Source organism: Cetorhinus maximus, chromosome 20, assembly GCF_964194155.1.
Source record: "Cetorhinus maximus chromosome 20, sCetMax3.hap1.1, whole genome shotgun sequence".
Taxonomy (NCBI): Eukaryota; Metazoa; Chordata; class Chondrichthyes; order Lamniformes; family Cetorhinidae; genus Cetorhinus; species Cetorhinus maximus.
In genome coordinates this window covers 31,051,827-31,075,149 of record NC_135898.1, presented here as the reverse complement: position 1 = coordinate 31,075,149, position 23,323 = coordinate 31,051,827, and the positions used below count along the sequence as shown (strand labels likewise).

Below are 23,323 nucleotides of genomic sequence, written 5' to 3'. Positions count from 1 at the left end.
ATGCAGGTGGTACAAAGCTGTAAGTGGGACCCATATCCTGCTTCCAAACAGCAACTGACACACAGTCATACAGGCAGAGCGGCAAAGGACGTTTTAATAAATTTCTGATACTTTTAACTACAATACCAAGATTTCTATGCCATTAATAATACTATAGACTTACATAACAATTTCAATAAGTTAAAACACTTGACTTTCTTGTCTGAAGCATCTATCTATCACAGTTACCAAATTAGATCACAGATAACTTTCTTCTGGTACTTTAATTATGAGTTATCTCCTCAAGCTAATGAAAGCCTTTACTAACATGTTTAACTGTCGTTTTATTTTGATACAAATTTATACATGAATAATCCACCATGTTATGTCTTCCAATTCCCATTATTTAGAAATAATCACACTTTAGACTCAAATTCCTGGAGCTTCGTCGAGTGTATTTCATTCAACTGTCTGTATGGCTGGTGGACTGACACTGTTACTCGGCACCTGACTGCAGTACGACAGTAAAATGTGCCACCCTGGATGTACATTCTCATAACAATTAGTTCCTATTTCTTACAAATAATATAACAGCACGATGAAACAAACCACACCTTTTAGATCAAACAAAAAACTTTGCTTAATGGTAACTGATAAACCAGTGGCCAGAAGCTCAGAGGGAAGTTAGGGTGTGGAACAATTTTGCAACTTTGTCTCCATGTGTTAGCTCCCAGTGCTCCTAGATTAGATATAGAATAAAATTACTGTCCCAAATCTTCCAAGGAGTGGCAATCACCATCAGATTGCCACTCCACTCCTAGCCAAGCCACACCGGAGCTCCGTATTTCTGGCCAGATCTTCTAATCCCAGCTCTCCAGAAATGTGGAGCATACCAAAATTAAACTGCTTCTTCGTAGTGCTGGATTATCAGATGAAGATGAGCCGTGCACTCTTTTTATGGCACTAGCTCCTGTATTCTAGTAAGTAAAGAGTTTAAATGTCCCAAAGCTTCTTTAAAAAGCTTTGGAGAGAATGTAAATATGTAAGGGGGTAGGGTGGCATGTGAGTAGGGTGGCAGCTAGGTAGGGTGTTAGGTAGGTAGGGTGGCAGGTGGGTCGGTGAGCCGGGGAGGGTAGTCGGGTCGGGAGGGGTTGTCAGGTTGGGGGCTATATGTCAGACCCTGTTGAGGGGGCAGCTGGGTGGCAGGGTCTAGTTAGGTGTGGATGGGGGCTAGTCAGGTCGGGGAGGGAGTTATGGGATCAAGCGGTTGTCGGGGGTGGGGGGAGAGTGGTCAGTTTGAGTGATTGGGTGGGGTCAGTTGTATAGTTACCTAGGAATTAGACTAGGATTTTTCTGTCTAACATGTTCTGAGTAACTATCCAGGTAAGTAAGTTTGAACTGTCCAAAGTCTAGGATTCTAACTCACAGTTGGAGACTTTTACAGAGGATTCCAGGGAGTAGGGTTATTGCCTATTGGAAGTTCAAACTTCCTGGGCAATTCCCATAGAGTCATTGCGTTGGGTCTTCTAATTGGCGTCCCATGGTGCATTTTCTGGGGTGCATCTGGAGATTCCGGAGATATCCGGAGATCGGAAGATCTGGGCCACTATGTCTCAACCAAGAAAAAGCAGCAACTACTGGACCAGTGTTGACTTTTCTGCATCCAATACCAACCATCACTATGGGCTTTCTGAGTCAGATCTTTGCTGATTGTGGGAAGTTTTGTGAAGTGGGACAGTACAAACTCATTTTACATGGGTTCAAACAGGTGATCCAGAGGCAACATGTTAACCAACTGCACCATCCTGTTGCCAACAGATGCTAAATTAATGATTCATCTTGAAATATGTTATATTTAGTTGTTTTGCAAATTAAACAATATCATTTATTAAATGTGTACAGATGTTATAAAATTACACTTTTTATTTAATAATGCAGCCCTCCACAAGGTATCTTGAAGAAAGTGCTGAAATCCCCTCTAACATCCACCAGTGATGAAATATGTAAGAGCAAGGATGCTGTAATACATGACTTAGACAGAAAGTTACGCTTCAAAGAGGAAGTTTTCCAGACTGGACAACAGGTAAGAGCTTTCTACACGGAGGAAATCAGAGTTTTCTTGCTGCATTGACACTGAAAATATATTTCATATCCCAGCTTCAGCAATATTTTGTCAAATGTTCTACTGTGACAACAGAATAATGTTTAAACTCCCTTAACATGCAAAAGCATTCAAAGTTACCCCAGGAATATTTACAAATATAATTCCTTTGCCTCCCTGCTTGTATCATAAAACATGAACATGGTGGTGTGTCTTTTCGATTTTAAAAAAAGGCACAAGGATAAATTCAGGAATACTGCATTCCTGTAACAGAATCTTGCTCAATGGCAGTGTGAGCTCCTTGGCATTATATGGCCCATTCTGCATCCTGCAGTCCCATCAAATGAATCTAAGAGTTGAGAATTTCAGCATCACTGAATTTAGCCCGAAGATTACTAAGTAGTGCAATAGTCGGCTACTACAAGCCCAATGCCAGGAGATAATAGTTACAGCAGAGGTTTTTGATGCTTCCTCTGTTTGTGGTTGTCACTTTAGAGGATTATCATAAGACAAGATCAATATCCTGAAAATTCCTACCTAACAGCCCTGTGGATTTACTTACACCACAAGTACTGTAGTGGTTCAAGAAGGTGGTTCACCACCACCTTCTCAAGGACAATTAGATGTGGGCAGTAAATGCTTACCCTTCCAGGAACACCCACATCCCATTCACTCTGAAGTATTCTGCAATCTGCTTATTGCAATAACTTTATTGTCTAATCACCTGCTTCCCTTCAATAGAGAATAATTTATGAGGATAAAATGGCCCGCAGATTTCTTGGACCAAATTCTCCTTAAAAATTTAATTTTGTTGAGGTAGAGAATATTGCAACACAAGAGGTACAACACCATTCTTTTAGTTCTCTTTGGTGATCAATACCATTTGAATCAATTCTATTTGAAATTACTCAATTGCTGTAATTAACATTTAACAATTCATCAGCAAACTATTGAATTAATTATCTGTACATAAGTTTATTAAAATATTTAACATCTATTCATTGCATACATATCTAATCTGCATGATATGAAATAAAGCGCCATTGATGCATTGTTCTCACCATGTATTATGCAGAGATTGCAAAATAAAACCTGCTGTTTGTATGAACAATTAATCATTAATATATTGCCAGTCTCACAAAAAGCTTCTCCTAACTTTGCGCATGATGTTGGAGTCTATTCGTAAAACAGATTGAATTTGGTGTTTCTATTCAAAAGTTATCTGTGAACTTTTTAAAAAAGTTATGTACCCTAAATATATCCATCTGTCACATCCATCACATTGCTCAAGCTTAACATGGTAGATTGGTGAACTATACATCCAGATACGATATTTTGGTTATTAATCTGGAACATAACAGAATGATAGGATGTTTTCCATAATTTTACAAAATGATAATCAACCATCCGTTCATCCATCTATCCAATAAATTCATCCAAACCATTCATCCATCTGTTCAAGATATCTGTACAATCCATCCATCCAAGCCATCCTTCAAATCCATTGATCAATCCATCTATCTAAGGCATCATTCATCCTTTGATCTATCTGTTCAGTCTATCCATCCAGATCGCCCTTCAAATTCATCCATCTACCCAATCTGTTCACCTATCTAATTTATACATCCATCCATCATTTCAACCAAGGAGTCCAATGACCCATCCAAGCCATCCATTCAGTTCATCCATCCAGTCACCCTACTGTATAAGCTATTCATCCGTTATTCTATCTAATCCATTTACCTATCCATCCACCCAGTCCATCCTACTAATCCGTCCTTCCATACCTGCCCTGCATGAATTACACCCATCCACTCACCTGCTCACCCAATCCCACCCATCCATCCATCCACCCAGTCCATCCATATAATCCATCTTTCCATCTAATACATCCATCCAATCCATGCATCAATCTGGTTATCCATTCATCCAATAATCTATTTAGCCAACAAGTCTATTTAATCTATCAGACTAACCATCTAACTAATCCATCCAGCTATCCAACCATCTATCCTTGCATGCATGCACCAATCGATTCATTCAACCACTTATCCACTTAATCCATTTATCGATTAATGTAATCAATTCAATTCATCCATCTACCATCCACCCCTTACACCTCTCCATCTATTTTTCTTACCTACAGGTCCCCTGTGCAGGTTCTCCATGATCCAAGAGTTGGCTACTTATGGTGATAAAATTTAGAGTCAAATATTTATTAAATTCTTTTTATGCCTGCAGGACTTTAAATATCTGATAGAATCAACTCGCAGCAGTCTTGGTCAGCAACAGGTTAAGTCGAAAGCAACATTTTACTATCTCTTCTTTATTTCAGAGCCATTTCTCATCATTCTTCTGTTTTACATTACTAGATGTGGTACTGAGGCATATTGTAGCCAACTGCATGAGGAATCAATGTGCTAGCTCTATAAAGCACCCTTTCATAGTGAATCTGTTTTTAGAGAAAATATCTTTGGACAACCTTCAACCCTGAGTTTGCAGTGTTGCTTGCCTGAGTTCCTTCAGCAGCCATTAGTCAAATGTTGCATGCCTGTCTTGCTGTTTAATTTCTTTGCACCTGCTAATTTAAGATGGCTATCTCTTGAACTGATTTTATTTTATTTCTTTAAAAGAATCTTTTCTTTACTTTGGTTCTATCTGAAGCGTGGAAGTTGAAATCTAACATAATTCTCAAGTGTAGTGACCCTGTCACTAACTGATAAACTTAAACTATTCAATATAGCAGTTACTTATCTCAAGCCCTGATCATCTACATTGGCTCTCCATCCCTCCAAAGCATTATTTTCAAAACCTTCATCTTTATTTATAAATCCCTCCATAGCCCTGCGCTACCCTACCTCCGTTACCTTCTGCACATTTATTTCTCATCATGGGCTCTTCATTCCCTCTAATTTTGGTGCCCTGTGCATTGCACATCCTCCCCCACCCATTGCACCACTGGTGGCAGAGGTCCTACTCTCTGTAACTCAGTTCTTGAGCCGCTTCACCTTTCTACCCAACTTTAACTTTTCAAAACCAAGCTGTCTAACCACCACTTCACACAGCTTTCCTCTTTCCCCACTTAAGCTCTATTTAATTTTTTTTCCCTTTACAAAGTCCCTTGGGGAACTGGAGCACACTGTTGAAGTTAAACAAGCAGAAGCAAGATTTCAGATTAGGTTTTGAGATTAGATTATTGGCTCATATAGAGTATTTTACATGTAGAACAGTCAATGGATATAATGTTTAATAATCCTTTCAAAAATGGAGTTACAAATTACCTGCCTGGGAACAGGATTGAAATATACGGAGATGAAGAAAATGCTGAAAATGCACAGCAGATCGCTAAGGGAAAAGACAGATTGTTGTTTAAGTAAGACTTGTTGTCAGAACTGGAAACTGAAAGACAAGTAAATCCTTTAGAATGGTTGGAAAAGGAAGAAAAATAAACATGATGTGGAGAAAAGGACAAAATTTGAGATACTCTAAAAGGCCTGAATTTTAACTCGGCAGGCGGGCGCAATTGGCAGGCCTGGGATCAGCCGGGAAATGGACCACTGACCGTGATTTCACACTGGCTGGCCAGGGTGGGGGCGGGAAGAGGGCAGACAATGACATCAAGGCGGGCGAGGTTGAGCGCTGAGAGAAAGCTCCCTGAAGGCAGGGAGCTGATAACCATCAAATAAAGTTTCAAAAATCCGGAAAAAAATGTCCAAGCATCAGAATCAGGCTACTGAAAGTATAGATGATAAAAATGCTGTCCACAAATTTTTATTTTTATTTTATTTCCTAACGGAAACCACATCCCACCCTTGGATGAGGTTTCATGAAAAATGTAAAGGCTATCTGGCTAATTTGCCCGTCCGCCAACCGTAAGGTTGGACGGACCATGAAAAATCAGAGTCAATTTTTCCATTAATGGGCTTAATTCCCTCTTAATTGTCGGCAGGCACGCTTCCAACTTTTGCACACACCCACCGACCGAAATATCACACAAGCTTGGGATAAGGTTGGGACGCTCGCCCGATGTCATCTCACCGGATTTCATGTCCGGTGCAGGAAATGCGGCCAGGTATGCGGGAGCATCTGGGGGGAGATATATGAGGTTATGCTTGGCTTGGTCTCCGTGGTGGAGGAGTCTACGCCGACAATCATTGAAGCAATAAGCCACATGTCCGAGCACCATGCGTCCTCCATGGAGAGAGTGGTGACTCTCATGGAGATGCTCCTCCAGGAGACCAGCTGGGGCTTCCTGGGGATGCGCTCTGACCAGCAAGCCCTCACATCGGCATTGACCTCAGCTGGTCAGTGCCAATGTGGGAGATGGTCTGGGCACCAAGTTTCCCAGCTCGGTGCCCATCCATCCACGGTGAGCAGGGAGGTCTGAAGCAACTTCACGTCGGCGCAGCAGCTGCATGTCGTCTCTGCGGGCACCTCCCAGTGACCGTAGAATCCAGTGAGGCTGTGACGACTGAGGAGATGCCAGATGCAGAACTGGCAGCTCCCTCCTAGGCGGGGCCAGCACAGGCTCCACGGGCCAGAGGACGACCGCCAAGGTCATCGAGGCCAACAGGGCAGCAGAGTCAGCAGGCTGTCTCAGATGCCACTCCCAGCGATGGGACAGCACCAAGACGTAGCACCCAGAAACATAAACATAAGGCACCCTAGGCGCACCAAGGGTTTATCACTGGTGCTTTTGTGTTGGGCCGAGATGAGGTCTTTATGATTTGCTTTAATTGGAACACTATTATCATTTTTTTGGCTTAAGTTTCTTTGCTTGTGATATTAAATTCAGACATGTGACCTTGGCTGAGGTTGCCTCTTTTTTTCTGCATGTGTACGGTTTCCAAAAATGTTAGGAGTGTTTTGTGGGACATTCAGCTTTATTAACAAGGCCCTTAGTTACTGTTCCTAACCTGGCAGATTTGGCACTTAGGTATCAAGTATGGAGCCCACAGCTCAGGCTTGTCCTGGAGGCCCATCTGTGGTGTGCTAGTTGAAGGTTCTTTGGATTTGGAAGGTTCTGTGGCGTCCCTGCCTACCTGCAGTATTCTCGGGTCAGCGTCTACGCCCTCAGCATTTCCCTGTGCATGCTCATCCTCGGACTCACTGCTGGACTCTTCATGTGCAATCACAGCCATTGCATCGACGTCTGCATCATCCACTGCATCCCCCCTTTCCAGCGCAAGATTGTGGAGAGTGCAGCGTGCAACCACTATCACTGAGACATGATCTGTGAGGTACTGGAGTGTGTCCCCTGAGCGGTCCAGGCATCGGAAGCGCATCTTGAGAAGACCGATGGTTCTCTCCACCACCGCCCTTGTGGAGGCATGGTTCCTATTGTACCGCTGCTCAGCTTCTATTCTTGGATGGCGGAGAGGCATGATGAGCCACCTTCTGAGTGGATAGCCCTTGTGACCCAGCAGCCATCCATCAAGCCGGGCTGGAGCACTGAAGAGCCCCAGAACCTGGGAGTGTCTGAGGAATTAGGCGTCGTGGGAGCTGCCTGGGTACCTTGCACAGACTTGTAGAATCTGCATCCTGTGATCACACACTATCTACACGTTCATGGAGTGGAAGCCCTTCCTGTTGATGAAGGCACCGGGCTCACCTGCTGGCGCCTTGATGGCCTCATGTGTACAGTCTATTGCAACCTGGACACGGGGGAAGCCAGCAATATCCACGATGCCTCTGGCTCGCTGTGTCTGGCTTGCCTAGTCCCAACGGTAGTGGATGAAGGTCAATGCATGCCTAAACAGAACGTCTGTAACCTGCTTGACACAAGTGTGGACAGCTGATTGGGAGACACCAATCTTCCACTCAAAGATCACCCACCGACCCCTGGAATGAGCCAGACGCATAGAAGTTGAGGGCAACAGTGATCTTCAGAGCTATTGGCATGGGGTGTCCATCCACACAGTTAGCGGAGATCTCAGGCCCAATCATCTGACTGATATAGTTGACTGTCTCCCTTGAGAGACGGAACCTCCTTCGTGACGGCACTCCTGACGTATTGAGGTAGCTGCTTCGTTGCCTGTATACCCTGCCAGGATAGTGGCATCTTCTGCGGCCCCTTCTGCCTTGGTCTACCTCTTGGCCCTGCGCCTCTTGTGGCTGCGCCTTTCTTCCCAAAAGTGGCTACCTTGGAGGCTGAATGTGCACTCCTGGCCTCCTCCTCCCCCTTCTAGTCCTCCCTTCCTCCTCAGAGGAGGTGCCTCCAGTGGACAGTTCAGCTCCCATTCCCAGGCTAAGGGAAGGCTTCCTGAAACCTGCATGCCCAAAAAAGATTCCTCACTGCAGAGTGCTGACCTGAAGGTTAAGAGTCCAGACAAAACAGCTGGTATGTGTTTTGAAGTATTGCAGATCACACAGGCAAGTTTCAGTATCTTTGAAAAATCAATACTTGAGAGAGCACACTCGCGACCCCACAGAGCCTTCTTATCCCGCCCGTGGATAGGTTCATATAAATGTGTCCTACCCGCCTGCCGTTGTGCCCGTGCACTGACCCGAAGATTGCACGGGCGCAGAAAAATCAGCATTGATTGGTGAGTCAAGGGCCTTAAGTGGCCCGTTAATTAATGGCGGGCGCGCATCGGATATCATTGCACACCTGCCCAATGAAATAGCGCGATGGCGCGCAGTGATGTCGGGACGCTCGCCCGACGTCACCATGTGTCATTTTATGCGTGGATGTGAGGGGCCCGCCCCCGCACGACAACGGGAAAATTCTGCCCCAAGATAAGGTGAATAGAGTATGGACTGGAAGCAGAAAATTTAATGATCGTTTCTTACTGTGTTTTCATATTTCTTATTTACATCAGCCAATCTGATGATAGCAATGACATTATTAAGCAGTGGAAACTCTTTCATCATACAGGGAGATCTGACTTTGGTTGCTCTCCTTTCCACCTTGTGGAATGTACCTTGTCAGCTGTCCTTCGATTCAAGGATGATGTCTACTTAGGGTTGCAGGTTTTTTCGTTGGATTTTCATGTGACTGAGCAGGCCAACCAGCAGATCTTTGGTCACATGGGAACAGGACATCCCATAAGGTGGGACCCCGAGTGCAGGATTTGCTTCATTTTCTCGCCTTGTCTGCCGCCGCTCTGCCTCATCATTGGGACTCAATGCGTGACGCAGCTTGATGGACAAGTTGTTACAATTCTGAACAATTGGTAGTGAGCTCCTCCCTGTCATTAAGGCTAATGCTGTCACACTTCAAGAAGAGCTTCAGAGTATCTTTGAAGGTACTGACATGCTGTCAAAGTTTTTTGCCTTGCACTCATCAGGACAGATGCAAGAATGCCAAATTTCAAAAGGAGCAACAACTTATACTGGAGAAGGAAAGGGTGCTGACCGGTTGGCAAGTTGGCTCTGGTTGAGGTGTTGCCAGGGAGAATAGACCAGGCAACCATTGGCCCCCACATTTTTGTTTAATTCAAAAAGGCACAATGCCTGGATGTGTTCCTTTTGCCCTCAGAGGACAAGTCCCTGTATATGAATATATGTAGCTTCTAGCAAGCATATGTGAGCCACATTACGAGCCCAACTGAGAATCTTAAATTGGTTGTTTGTGTAATTCTTAGCACACTCAGGATTGTTCAGCAAGTATTGTTCAAACGCGGAATCACATCTAATGTTAGACATTATGTTCTGAGTTTTGGAAGCACGGGCTGGTTGAGTACGGTCAGTACTCTGCCTATTGCGAACAGTTGAAGGAACATGCTGTTTGGTACAATCCCCCAGTCATTGGGAGCTATGGCATAGATAGCTGGCATCACACTGGCACTGAAATTCATATACCACATTAGTCATTTGTATGATAGGCATAATGTCTTTTTGGCTTGACAGCAGCATCCAGTTAGTGGAAATTACCTCTCATATTGCTCCTGCATAGCAGCAATGTGAAATGGCTTGCTTAACTTGTCGTTCAAATATTTGAGAAACCTTACCATTCCGGGGTAATTTGAGGTCAACTGGATATTTTTCAGGTCCGAAAGTGGCAGCCATGGGTCCATTAATAAATATGCATGATACACAGTGAGCAACGATCTGATCAGGGTAGCCATTATCCCTCCGGATAGTTTTGATGCGCCATATTTCAGTGCCAAACTTGCATGGTGAGAAAATAGCTTGGGCCCTGTTTATGGGTTTGGTGATAAGGCCAGTCTTATAGTATATGGAACTGTAAGAATCCCAATGCACATATTGGCCAGTGAAGGTAGGCTTGCGGTCGATAGTAGCAGAGAACCCATTAGCACATTTCATAATTAGCATGTCAAGGAAAGGGAGTTTGTTAGACTGCTCCATTTCAAAAGTGAATTTGAGTGTGGGATGGAGCACGTTATGGTAGGTAAGGAGCTTCTTACATGCAGCTGAAGGTTCAGACATAGTAAATCACCCTGGAAGGATAAGGTATCACAAAGATTTGAGCAACAGGTGAAGCTGCCTCCTTATTGGGCAGAAAACATAGTAATTAAGGAAATTCTTCTGAACGTATTTTGGAAATTCCTCACCCACACCCCTGTCCTTATTATAATCACTGTCCCTTTCAATAATGGGGTAGCTAAAGGGCCGGATTTTCATGACAGGGGCGGGAAGGTCGAGTCGGGGAGCTTCCTGTCTAGGAAAATCTGTCTCCTTTAAAAAGACCCCTGCTTGTCATATATTTGTCCCAGGGAGGTGGAGGAAGGATGGAGTCTGGCCTGCCACCTCTGGAGGCAGGCCCAGAGCAGCAATGGAGGTGGGCAGATGGCGAGGCTGGCAGGCAGGAACACCTACCTCCAACTATTAGGATGAATAGTTGTTTGATAGTACAGAACTTGAGTATTGCTGAAAATAGACATTTTGTCGAAGCTTTTCATCTTGTACTCATCAGGACAATCGCAAGAATAGCAGCATGGTATAGCAGCATGTAATAATTTCCCTACATGCCTTAATGGGCTCCATCCTGCGCTCAAATTCACGTTTGAAATGGAGCAGTCAAATGAACTCCCTTTCCTTGACACATTAGTTGAGAAAACTGCTAGGGCGTTCTCTATCACGGTCTACTGCAAGCCTACCTTCACTGGTCAATACACACATTGGGATTCTTATAGTTCCACATGCTATAAGATTGGCCTTATCAGCAACCTCATAAATAGTGCCTGAGCTATTTGCTCACCATACAAGCTTGATGCTGAAATAAGGCATATCGAAGATATCCTGCAGGATAACGGTTACCCTGATCAGACTGTATACCCTGATCACACTGTATATTGTGCAAACTCGTGAACAGGCCTAAGGCCATCACTTTCGGCCCTGAAAAGTGCCCAGTCTACCTCAGATTACCCTGGAAGGGCAGGGTATCTAAAAAATTTGAGCAACAGGTGAAGCTAGCTGTTTCACACTGCTACTATGCAGTAGCAACACAAGTGGTATTCACCACTAACAGGATGCTGCCGTCAAGCCAAAAAGATATTCTGCCTTTCACATAAATGTAATGTGGTATATGAATTTCAGTACCAGTGTGATGTTGAGTATGTAGGCCGTATGTCCCAAAGACTGGCGGATTGTATCAAACAGCATGTCCTTTCTGCTGTCCGCAATGGGCAAGGTACAGACCGTGCCTAACCAGCCCATGCCTGCAGAACTCAAAACACAGTGTCCAACGTTAAATGTGATTGCACAATTTAACAGCATTTGCTAAATAATAACCAGTGTGCTAAACATTATGCTGACAGCCAATTTAAGATTGTTAGTCACACTCACAGTGTGGCACATTTGCATGTACTGGAAGCTCGATATATTAATACACAGGGCCCTGTTCTTTGCAGACAGAGCGACCATAGACACACATTGCACCTGTTTCAGCTAAACAAAATAAGTGACAGCCATTTTCTGTTTCATTCCTCGGGGAAATGTCTTGACCAGAGTCAAGCTGCCAGGTTTAAAATTTCAAATAATGCTTGGCAGTTTACTGTCAGTCACCATTAACTGGTGCATTCTCTATGGCAATCAGTGTCCACTTGCTAACCAGTCAGAACTCTCTTCTCATGCAGTATAAAGTTGTTGCTTCCCCGACATTGGTATTCTTGCGATTGTCCTGATGAGTGCAAGACGAAAAGCTTTGACAAAATATCTTTTTTCAGCAATACTCAAAATACGAGGACATTGGCCCAGTTGTAGTGATAAATGTCAGACCCTCAACCCTTCAAACCCCCCTACCCACGCCACATGCCCCGTCATACCCTCCATGCATCCTCAATATTCCTTCATATTTCCATGCCCTCTGATATTCCTCCATCCCCCATGTCCCATCGCAACATGCATTCCATTTCCCTTCCATGCCCTCTTTGTACCTTCCATAGCTATTCATTCAGTATCCACAATGAGCAGACTTCAGAAGCCATGGCTTTGAAATGGAAGTAAAAAAAAAACTTCTGGCAATCTAATAGAGCTCTCACTCAAACATGCTTTAGACTTTAAAAAATTACTCATTCAAAGAAGCTATTTGTGAAAGTTAAATCCCCTCAAGGGGTAATTTTTTGTAAAAACAAACAGACGCTTATTCACTTACTACATCAAAGACAGATAATCATTGAATAACTTCTTAAAACTGTCTGTAAAACTGCTTACACAGCCCCTGCTAAAATAAGTGGTTTTGTAGATTTTGAAACTCAGCCAAATATTCATAATGATCCCAGCTGTCAAAACAAACCATTACAAATGGAAGCAATGGAGGCTGTTGAAACTGAAAAAACAGATGGCTGTTGAAACTGAAAAAAACAGATGGCTACGTATTTTCTAAGCCACACTGGAAGACCTAGCAATCAAAGCAGTCCAGGGTCTTTTTTGTCTCTAAATGAAAGCTTCAGACCAGTTCCCAAACAGTGTTGTTTTCAGTTTTGAATACATAAATTTCACTGGGAAAAAGTGCTCTAATTCATCTCAACACTTACACAATGCTGATCAATGCAATGGTCAACTTACTTTTCCAGGACAGAACCTTATAATCAATCACTGCACTAAAAACACATCTAGCTTACAATACAGCATCTAACTGTTGAAACTGAAAGACCAAATGTTTTTTGTATTTCAAAGACTGATAATGAAAAAATTTCAGGACCAAATAATTTTTTTAATTTCCCTAATTGGGACTGAGGTTCCCCCGTGGTTCACAACTTTTCTGAGAGGCCATGAACCACGTCTACTCATGGAAGGGGCCCAACGCCACCAAAATTGCATGAGGGTTTAAAATGCCCACTGCCACAATGGAACCATCAAGGGTAAGAGTGCTCTGTTGCTAGCTTGTTCCTTTCACCCTTATCCCACACTGGGAAAAATTTCCAGAAATGGGAATGGGGGCAGGAATCCTGGAATCGGGTCCCTCCCACCATTTTTAAGGAATCCTGGGCCGGAGTAACTTGGTGAAAATCTGGGCTAAAGTCTTTCATTATCACTACTCTATAGTTTGTGTGCCTCTCAGTAATTTCCTTGAAAACCTGTGACTCTATTTCCTTCCCACTATTTGGTGGCCTAGAAAATACACCAAGCAGTGTAACAGCAAAGAGGACTGGGAGAAAGTTGGAGTAGAAATAATACAGAATTAAGTAAAATCATATAAAATACAAAAGGGTATAAATTAGGTTTGAAGTACATGTGTGCAACTGTACAAAGTGTGAGTTAGCAAAGTTAGTGAGCTGCAGGTGTAAATAGCCATGTGGGAATATAATGTAGTGACTGACACCAGTCTAAAAAAGGAAAAGATTGGACAATTAAAATTCCTAGGTACAAGGTATCAGGAAAGATGGGGAAGGATAAAAAGCAGGAGGGGTAGTAGTTTTGAACTAGAAAATAATAGTGCTTGAAAGAGAAAATGTCTTTGTGGAATCAAAAATAAAACCCATTTGGTTATAGTTAAGAAACAATAAAGGAGCTTTTATGGAGGTGAAGGGTAGAATATTCCCCCGTCTGGGGGGGTTAAACATAGAAACATAGAAAATAGGAACAGGAATAGGCCATTCAACCCTTCAAGCCTGCTCCACCATTCATTATGATCATGGCTGATCATCCAACTCAATAGTCTGCTCCCGCTTTCTCCCCATATCCTTTGATCCCTTTCACCCCAAGAGCTATATCTAACTCCTTCTTGAAAACATACAATGTTTTGGCCTCAGCTACCTTCTGTGGTAGCGAATTCCACAGGCTCACCACTCTCTGGGTGAAGAAATTTCTCCTCATCTCAGTCCTAAATGGTCTACCCTGTATCCTCAGACTGTGACCCCTGGTTCTGGACTCCCCCACCATTGGGAACATCCTTCCTGCATCTACCCTGTCTAGTCCTGTTAGAATTTTATAGGTTTCTATGAGATCCCCCCTCATTCTTCTGAACTCCAGCGAATATAATCCTAACCGACTCAATCTCTCCTCATATGCCAGTCCCGCCATCCCAGGAATCAGTCTGGTAAACCTTCACTGCACTCCCTCTATAGCAAGAACATCCTTCCTCAGATAAGGAGACCAAAACTGCACACAATATTTCAGGTGTGGTCTCACCAAGGCCCTGTATAATTGCAATAAGACATTCCTGCTCCTGTACTTGAATCCTCTTGCTATGAAGGCCAACAAACCATTTGCCTTCTTTACCGCCTGCTGCACCTGCATGCTTACCTTCAGCGACTGGTGTATGAGGACACCCAGGTCTCGTTGCACATTCCCCTCTCTCAATTTATAGCCATTCAGATAATAATCTGTCTTCCTGTTTTTGCTACCAAAGTGGATAACCTCACATTTATCCACATTATACTGCATCTGTCATGCATTTGCCCACTCACTCAGCTTGTCCAAAATGTGTGGGGGCGGGCACGGACCCGATTGGTATCCCCGATCGGGTCCGCGCCGCCATTTTGCATGGGCAGGCCAATTAAGGCCTGTCCAGCAGGACGCATGCCCGGAAGCGCTGTGCACTCCCTTCACGGGTGGGGGTGGGGTGGGGGGGCGGTTCCCTGAGTCGGGAGTGCGCTCTTTCGCGCATACACGGAGCTGCCTCAGGGAGATTAATTGGAGTGTGAAAAACCGCAAAAAAGATTTTAAAAAAATATTCGGACATTTCCCCTCATGTGAAACTGTCACATGAGCTGGGACATGTGCATTAATTGCAATAAAATTTTTTTTCAAAATTTAAAATCATTCATGAAACCTCATTCCAATCTTAAGATTGGATGGGCGGCTCTGTTAATTACTCTAATTGACAGTTAAATGGCCTTAATAGGCCTTTGACAGTTCGGCGGGCGCGCAGCCGACTCAGGTGCTCACCCACTGAACTGAAAGTCTGAATGACGCGCAGTGACATTGGGACGCACGCCTGATGTCACCACGCATCATTTTAGGCCTCTGCAGGAGGGCCCCATCTTCGCTCACCGAGCCGAAGATTCAGCCCCAAAGGTCTGAAGGATCAGAGGCTTCTGATGTGGGTGGAACAGGGGGAGAGATCGAAGTTCTCAGTTTGGGAGGGAAGGTCAGAGGCCTTGGGAAAGATCGGGGGTCTCTGGCGCAGGAAGATTAGAGACCATGGAAGCGGTTGAAATCAGGGGGAAGGTCAGAAAGGTTGGGGTGTATCTGATTGTGAGGGATTGGCGAGGCAGGTCTGCTGGATTCAACAAGTAAGTTGAAAGGCAGTTACCTCTGAATCCAATAGTCCTTGCCTTCCTGTAGCTGCTGAGCATCTTGAGGCTCAGGAAACCCAGCCAGATAGCCGAGCAGAATTCAGTTGGGAATGTTGGATTAAAAATGAGGCACAGCCTTATTATAATATTTAAATTGCCAACTTGCCAGCTGATGGTGAGTTGGCTGCCTGCCCCCATCCTGTCGCAGGAAGCGTGGGATCGGGATTCAGATTTTAATACTTTAACATTCTACCCAGCCCAATCCAACCCAACCTTGCCCAATTTTTAGGGTTGAAACTCCCCCAATAATTCAGGAGAAAATTAATGGCCAATTGGATGAAAAAGGAAATCCATTATGGATTTGTAAAGGGAAAATTGTGGTTGACTGACTTGCTTCAGTTTTTTTTTGATAAGCTAACAGAGGAAGCAGATGAGAGCAGTGTAATTGATGTGTATGTGGACTTTCAAAAGGTATTTGATGAAGTACCACGCATTAGGCTTGTTAACAAGATTGAAGCCCATGGAATAAAAGGGGTAGTAGCAGCAGAGATAGAAAATTGGGATAGAAATCAGATTTGTGAATGGCTGTTTTTCAGACTGGAGAAAGGTATACAATGATGCTCACAAGAGTTCAGTACAAGGACCACTGCTGTTTTTGATATACATTAATGACATGGACTTGGGATACAAGGCACAATTTAGAAATCTGCAGTTGACATGAAACTTGGAAGTGTAATAAAATAGTGAGGAAGATAGTTATGGACTTCAAAAGGATATAAATGGAATGATGGGCACACGGCATATGCAATTTAAACGCTGAATAATCTGAGGTAATACATTTTGAAAGAAAGGAAAGAAGCTAAATAGTACAATTTTAAATGGGGTGCTAGAAGAGAGATACCTGGGGGCGTTTATGCACAAATCTTTGACAGTGGCAGAGCTGGTTAACAAAGCAGTTAATAAAGCATATGAGATTTTGGGCTCCATAAGTAAAGGCATAGAGTGCAAAAGCCAGGAAGTTATCCTAAATCTACATAAAACATTAGTTTAGCTTCAGCTTGAGTATGTGTCCAATTCTGGAAACCATACTTTAGGAAGGGTGTGTAGGCTTTGGAGAGAATACAGAAGAGATTTACTTGGTATGATTCCAGGGATCAGGAATTATATTTACATGGATAGACAGCAGAAGTTGTTTATTTTCTCCTTGGAGAAGAGAAGGCAAAGAAGAGATTTTGATAAAGGGGTTAAAAATCATGAATGGCTTAGATGGAGCAAATAAAGGGAAATTGTTGAAGGGATGATAATGACAGGCAAAAGAACCAGAGATGACATGAGAGACAGTTACTCAATGAGTAGTTAGGATTTAAAATGCAGTGTCTAATAGGTTGGTGGAAACAGATTCAATAGTAGTTTTCAAAAGGAAATTGGATAAATACTTAAAGGAGTAGAATAATTGCAGGTGGGAAAATAATGGGAAAAGAGCAGAGGACTGGGACTAACTGAATTGAATTGCTCTTTGAAAGATTCCAGGGGTGGAAATGTACTTGGACTGATCCACTCGAGTGAGGGGGATGACAGCATGTCGGGAGCAGCTGTACCGTCAGCAATGTGCTTCCGGCATTACCAATCAGTGGCAGAGTGCAGATGTAATGACAACCCACAGATGTCAGATGAGGCTTTGTATTTAAAAGGGTTAAAATGGCTGCACCCTGCATTCTTTGTGAAGACAAATAAATGCTGACAGGGAGATATGGTAAGGCTGTCCCTCCAGTCCTCTCTCAATTGTCTGGCTCCTCACTAGAGGTGAAGCTGGAAGCAGTGAGAGCCATAAAGGAAAGGTTGCCAACAGACGAGGGAAAGAGGCCAAGTCCCCAAACCAAATGTGCGTGTCTGGAGGTTGCGGAGTTAGTGAGCAGCGGCAGCATGGTCCCTCGCAGCTGGCTACAGTGTCGCAAGAAGTTTATTGACCTTATAAGGTCACGAAAGGCAAGTGCAAACACGTTCAGGTGCCATCTCCACATTTTGACTTCCCCAGTATTTCCCCGCACAGCACTCTTCATAACACAGCTTGAAGTTCCAGTCATTCCTCTCTCTCTGGCCATCTCCTCACATTCCCATCAGAACAGCCAGCATTCACACTCAACTTCATCTTATTGCCATCTTGCACCCATCCTTCACTGCCACCCTTCACAAATGTTGAATTCCATCCTCTTCCTACATTCTACTTCTCACACTCATAACTCTGTTTTCTCTCATTGCAGGAGAACAGAGCACACAACTCCAGGGAAAGACAGAAAACCTGCAGTGTAGGCATATTTACCACTGTGGAGGAACAGGCTTTAGACATCAGCAGGGTGGCAGTGTCCATGGGTGTAGGCAGTGGAGAGCTGGGGGTTTCCCACATATCTGATGGCAGCATGAGCTATTATATTGCTACTGAGGACATAACAGTCACTCATATTGAATTGATGTCACCACTAACTGAAATATCACAATACGTGTAATGTAGAGTTTGACCCCTTTCTCCATGGGCAAAATTTTTCCCTCGTTGGGCAGGCACGCGCCCGACCCGAACGGGAGTAAAATAATGTGCAATGATGTCGGGCAAGCGCCCCGACGTCATTGCGCACTCTTGCGATATTTTGCTTGTCGGCATGTGCAAGAGGCAGCAGTGTGCCCGCCGACAATTAAGAGGCCTGTTAAGGTCCTTAATCAATTAATTAAATGGAATTTTTTACTGCCTGTCCAACTGTTCAGTTGGCGGGTGGGCAAATAGGCCAAGTGGTCTTTGCATTTTTTGGGAAACCTCATCCATAGGCAGGATGAGGTTTCAACCAATGATTTAAAAAAAAAACTTTTAAAACTCATTTTTAATATGTCCCAGCTCATGTGACAGAGTCACAGGGACATGTTTCCCTTATTCTCCCATTCTTTATTTTTCATGTTAAAAATCTCCAGCTCTCTGAGGTAGCTCTGTGCCTTCAGGGATCTTTCACTGAGCGCACCCGCACGCATGCGCACACTTCAGCGCTTGCACTCCTCCCCACCCACCCTGGCAGTGCTGAGCGTTTCAGTGTGCGATTCACACTGGCTGGCCATTCATTGGCCAGTGTGAAATCGCTGTCGGGGCTCGATCGCGGACGGCGGACCCGTTGTGTGGCTGCTCCCCGGCCCGCCCGCTGCATCTGCCCGATGAGGGGAAAATTCTCACCAAAGAGTTTGGGCAGCTGTTTTCCTTACAGAAATCCTTAATGTTGATTTGCAGCAAGTTGATAGTCCTGCAGGGAAAAAAAATACTTCAGGGCAAAGAACTTTAATTCTAAACTGCTAAAAATTTGGAAGAAAGTTGCATTTGCATTTGGCATGTAAGATGATTTATATACTTATTTTAATATTAATCTCTTTACTCTTCACTTTGGGTAGTCTCGTCAAGTGCCTAAAATGATGTAAACTAAAAACAATCCTCCTACACAGAGAAAAAGCATAGTGACACAGACCTTTATAATGGCTAGTTTCCAAATGTTTCTGTTCAAACTCTATAACTCATTTCACCAAGTTGTTTAGTGTGTATGAACCCTTTTAAAACTCAGACATATGATTTTAAAATCTCCAGGTTTATGTTTTTGGCAATGGATAACACAGTCAATCAGTTCCAGTCAACAGTTTATGCTTCTTTGCAAGCATCCGGACAGATGTACAATGTGCATACCAGGCTTTAAGTTTCGATATCTGCAGTTTAATGGGAGTTTGGTTGTCTATTGTTCATTGTTAGTGACTTAGCTGCTTCTTTATTTACATCCCTTTATATGTAAAATAAAAAGATGCAGCAACCAATGAAGATCCTTGGCAAATCTAAACTTATATGTCAGTTTGCCAGTTAATGCCAATGTTTTATTTCACTTTTTACATATAATAATTGGATATGCAAAACTGCAAAATACATGTTCATTTAACATAAATATACCAAGAACTGACAAATTGATTATTTAATCAAGAATACACTGGCTATATGCAGATAGCACATATCAGGAGTGACCATGTCTATCAAAGCAGTTGTGCTTTGGCAAATTTCTGCTCTATCAGCTATTCTGGGCTCTCATGGTTCCATCTTATACCTTTAAAGTTGTGGTTAGCTTATTACTGTGTTAGCCTCCTCAGCACATAGCATGCGACTTTGTTGGTCTGGTGCCTCAGCTATAAATTTGTTACTTTTCTCTCAACAGCCTGGATTTTACAGCAGTTCTTCATTTCAAAATTCTGCTTTATACTTAAATTTTAACCACACAATAAGTGTTTCCGTATGTTAACGTGTACAGGTCATCTCTGTTTTTAGGAATACAAGGTGTCCAGCTTTGAACAAAGACTTATGAATGAAATTGAATTTCGCTTGGAGAGAACTCCTGTCGATGAATCTGATGATGAAATACAACATGAGGATATTCCTACAGGGAAGTGCATCGCACCGATCTTTGATAAGAAACTCAAACATTTCCGAGTGGTTGAAGGATCACCAGTAACAATGAGCTGCAAGCTTTTAGGGATACCAGTGCCAAAAGTAAGCTTTGTATTGTCTGTGATATTATTTGTGGGACCCAGTTCCCACAATGCTTGCGAGAATTAATCATTATTATCTAAATATTTCATTTATTCTACGTGAATATATACTTGCTGCAAAACAGCCAATCACATCAATTTAAAATAACTTACAATTTACAATTCAAGGTATACTGGTTTAAAGATGGTAAACAAATTTCCAAGAAGAATGAACATTTTAAGATGAAGCGCGATGGCGATGGTGCATGTTCATTGCATATTGAATCAGCCACTAATGACGATGACGGCAACTACACAGTTATGGCAGTAAATCCCCAGGTGAGCACCAAAATCTTTAATTGGAATGTGTGATTTCTCAGCTCATCTTCTGTTTCCATTGCAATCTGTATCATTATATGATTACAGGATGCACATTGTTTTTGGAAATGAAACTGTGAATTGTGGTTGTTCAAATAGTAAAGTACATCTGAGGGGAGGGTGTGCTATTTTTCTGCTCTCTCATCATCATACGCCCATTATGTAGTTATACTCTGAGGCTATTAGCCTCCTGAGCCTGTTCCAGCATTCAGTGAGATCATGGCTAATCTGCGGCCTAACTCCATATTGCCCATCTTTTGCCCGATATCTCTTAATATCTTGGGTTAATCTTTTATTTTTCCCTCTCTCACTTCTTAATTGATTAAATGTTTGCCAATAATTTGTTGGTAAGGCACAACCCCTCTCCATAAGGCTTCAAGGCATTCCTAGTGATGAAGGAGTATGGATAAATCATTTAGACATACCACCAACACTAGCAGACACACAAGTTTTTCTATGGGTGGAATCATCCCAGATTTGCATTAAGTGCGGTAGCGGGTGTGAAAAAAGATGTTTTACCTGCCGGCCACAATGGCAGGTTTTTGCACCGTATCACCCCCTTCCTGCCTCATAAATTATGCAGTCACGGGAAACACACCAGATTGCAGGCGGGCGGCTTCTGATTTGCCTGCCTCACCATTACCTCGCCGCTTCCTCACACCGGGCGCCATATTTAAACTGCAACCGCGCGCACACTTCTCAATGCTTGCAACTCAGGACTCCTCTGGTGAAGACATGGCGCCAAAAGCCAAGAAGAGCGAGCCCCCCAATTCAGCGACACATCCCTGGGAAGCCTGCTGTATGCTGTGGAGGCCCACCGCGATGTCCTCTGCTCCTGTTCTGCCACAGGAAGCCCATCAGTCTCAGCACTCCAGCTTGGGAGGTGGAGGCAGGGTGGTCAGTGCCAACACTGCACACAAGGGTTCAGCCATCCAGTACAGAAAACGGATGAATGATCTCATCCGTGCCGCCTGGGTAAGTCAACCATCTCATCGATCTCAACTCACCCACTCACAAGCCTATCACATATTCACTGGCATCTCACTCACTGCCAGTTTAAGGGACATCACCACTTACTCTCTCTCACACCCTCACATCTCCATCTGGCCTCATCTCCTCTGGAGACTGCCTCCTCATCCTGTCCATGGCTCCACTCCTGGCATCCCTCTCACTTAGCCTGGAATGCACCTTCCTCACACTCTCTCCATCGGTCTTTATGCAGGACAAGATTGCACACAATCAACAGGAGAGGTCCCAGACCGAGGATGGAGTGCCGGACATCAAGGTCCTCACTCCATTCGAGAGTCGCGCATTGGAGCTGGCCGGAGAGGACGTGGACTGTTCCTGCGGCGATGGAGATGTCGGTAGCAAACACCCACATGAGGATTCTGCGCCACATCATCCCTCTCTCAACGCTACTCTGAGTCCACTGTTCTGTGTTCAACACAGCTGCCAAGCAGTAATAATCTCCACTTCCTGTCCTAGGCACATCTGGCACATTGCCCTCAGGCAACCTTGACCTCAGCCCCAGCACTAAGAGCACCTCAGATGAGGATCTAAGGGCAGTACAGTTGAAGACCCATCACAGTACTCACCCATACCCTCCACCAGCACAGCGACACACACCTCGGTGGGACCTAGACGCAGAGCAGCCTCGGGCTATCCCACAGCAGGCAGAGGCAGGGACATCCTTGGTCGCCAGCACTCTGAGGACTGCTGGAGGCAAGGAATCTGCTGAGTCTGAGTCAGATGATGAGCCTCTGGACTCAGTCAGTTGGTGGAGCTTCAAAGACAATCACAGGAACATCAGGATGGGATGCCTAGTGCACTCCTTCGATTGCAAGGGACAATGGAGGAGTCCGTCCACCTTCAGTCCGAGGTGATAGCACCAGCATGCCGACGCACCGAGGTCAACCCTGGCAGGATGGCGGCCGCCATGGAGACCTTGGTCCAGGACATCAGTCCTGCACTGCTGCGCGGGCTGAGCTCCCATCACTGACACCATAGGTGGCCTCCAACAGTGTCAATGTGAGAGGGATGTGGGGCAGCTCGATCCCACTTCAGTTTTCCCTTCTCCTCAAGGAGTCAGCTAGAGGCCATCCTAGGGACCAACAGCTCGATACCCTGGGGCCATCTACCCAGGTGACTCCAGAAATGTCCGGCTGATCCAATTCCCCTCTTCCTGTGATCCCCACAGCTCCAGCTGCACAGGTCAAAGAGGATGCAGCTGGTCCACAGCAGGACAACCAAAGCAGGCCGGGGCCCTCCAAGTCTCGGCCCTCCAGAGGACATCCATCAAGGTCATCATAGACAGGGCATCAGAGTCAGCAGGCTTCCTCCATCTCTGTTGCGAATGTCAGGGGAGCACCAAAATGTAGTGCCAGGGTTAGGAAGGTTAAGAAGGTGTAACTCTTTTGAGTCAAAACAATAAACTAAAGTTAAGAAGGTGTAGTTGCACAACCTGGGCATGGGTGTTAATCACTTGTACATGTGTTCACTATTGTAAATAAGCTCCCAGGAATGTCTCCTTGCCTATGACTCCTTGTTATGATGAGCAGTGTTCATGTCATTGTGAAACCTTGGTTACTTCACAAGATAAATGCAGGTGCCTCAGTCCAGGGCCACTTCCCTGTGAAGTGTGTAGCCTTCAGAGCAAAGTGATGGTCCAGCTTCATATTCACTGGAC

The 23,323-nt window shown here is 44.2% G+C and overlaps 1 protein-coding gene across 3 annotated transcripts in view; it reads left to right on the top strand.

The window, feature by feature from the left end:
- The window catches only part of LOC144695004 (myopalladin-like), a 383,661-nt gene that overhangs the window by 315,931 nt on the left and 44,407 nt on the right, over window positions 1-23,323 (top strand). For all 3 annotated transcript variants that reach the window (XM_078565852.1, XM_078565849.1, XM_078565851.1), the window contains 3 exons: window positions 1,918-2,062; window positions 20,060-20,281; window positions 20,449-20,598. In XM_078565852.1, coding sequence (XP_078421978.1) covers window positions 1,918-2,062; window positions 20,060-20,281; window positions 20,449-20,598 — 517 coding nt within the window. The remainder of the gene's footprint in view (window positions 1-1,917; window positions 2,063-20,059; window positions 20,282-20,448; window positions 20,599-23,323) is intronic.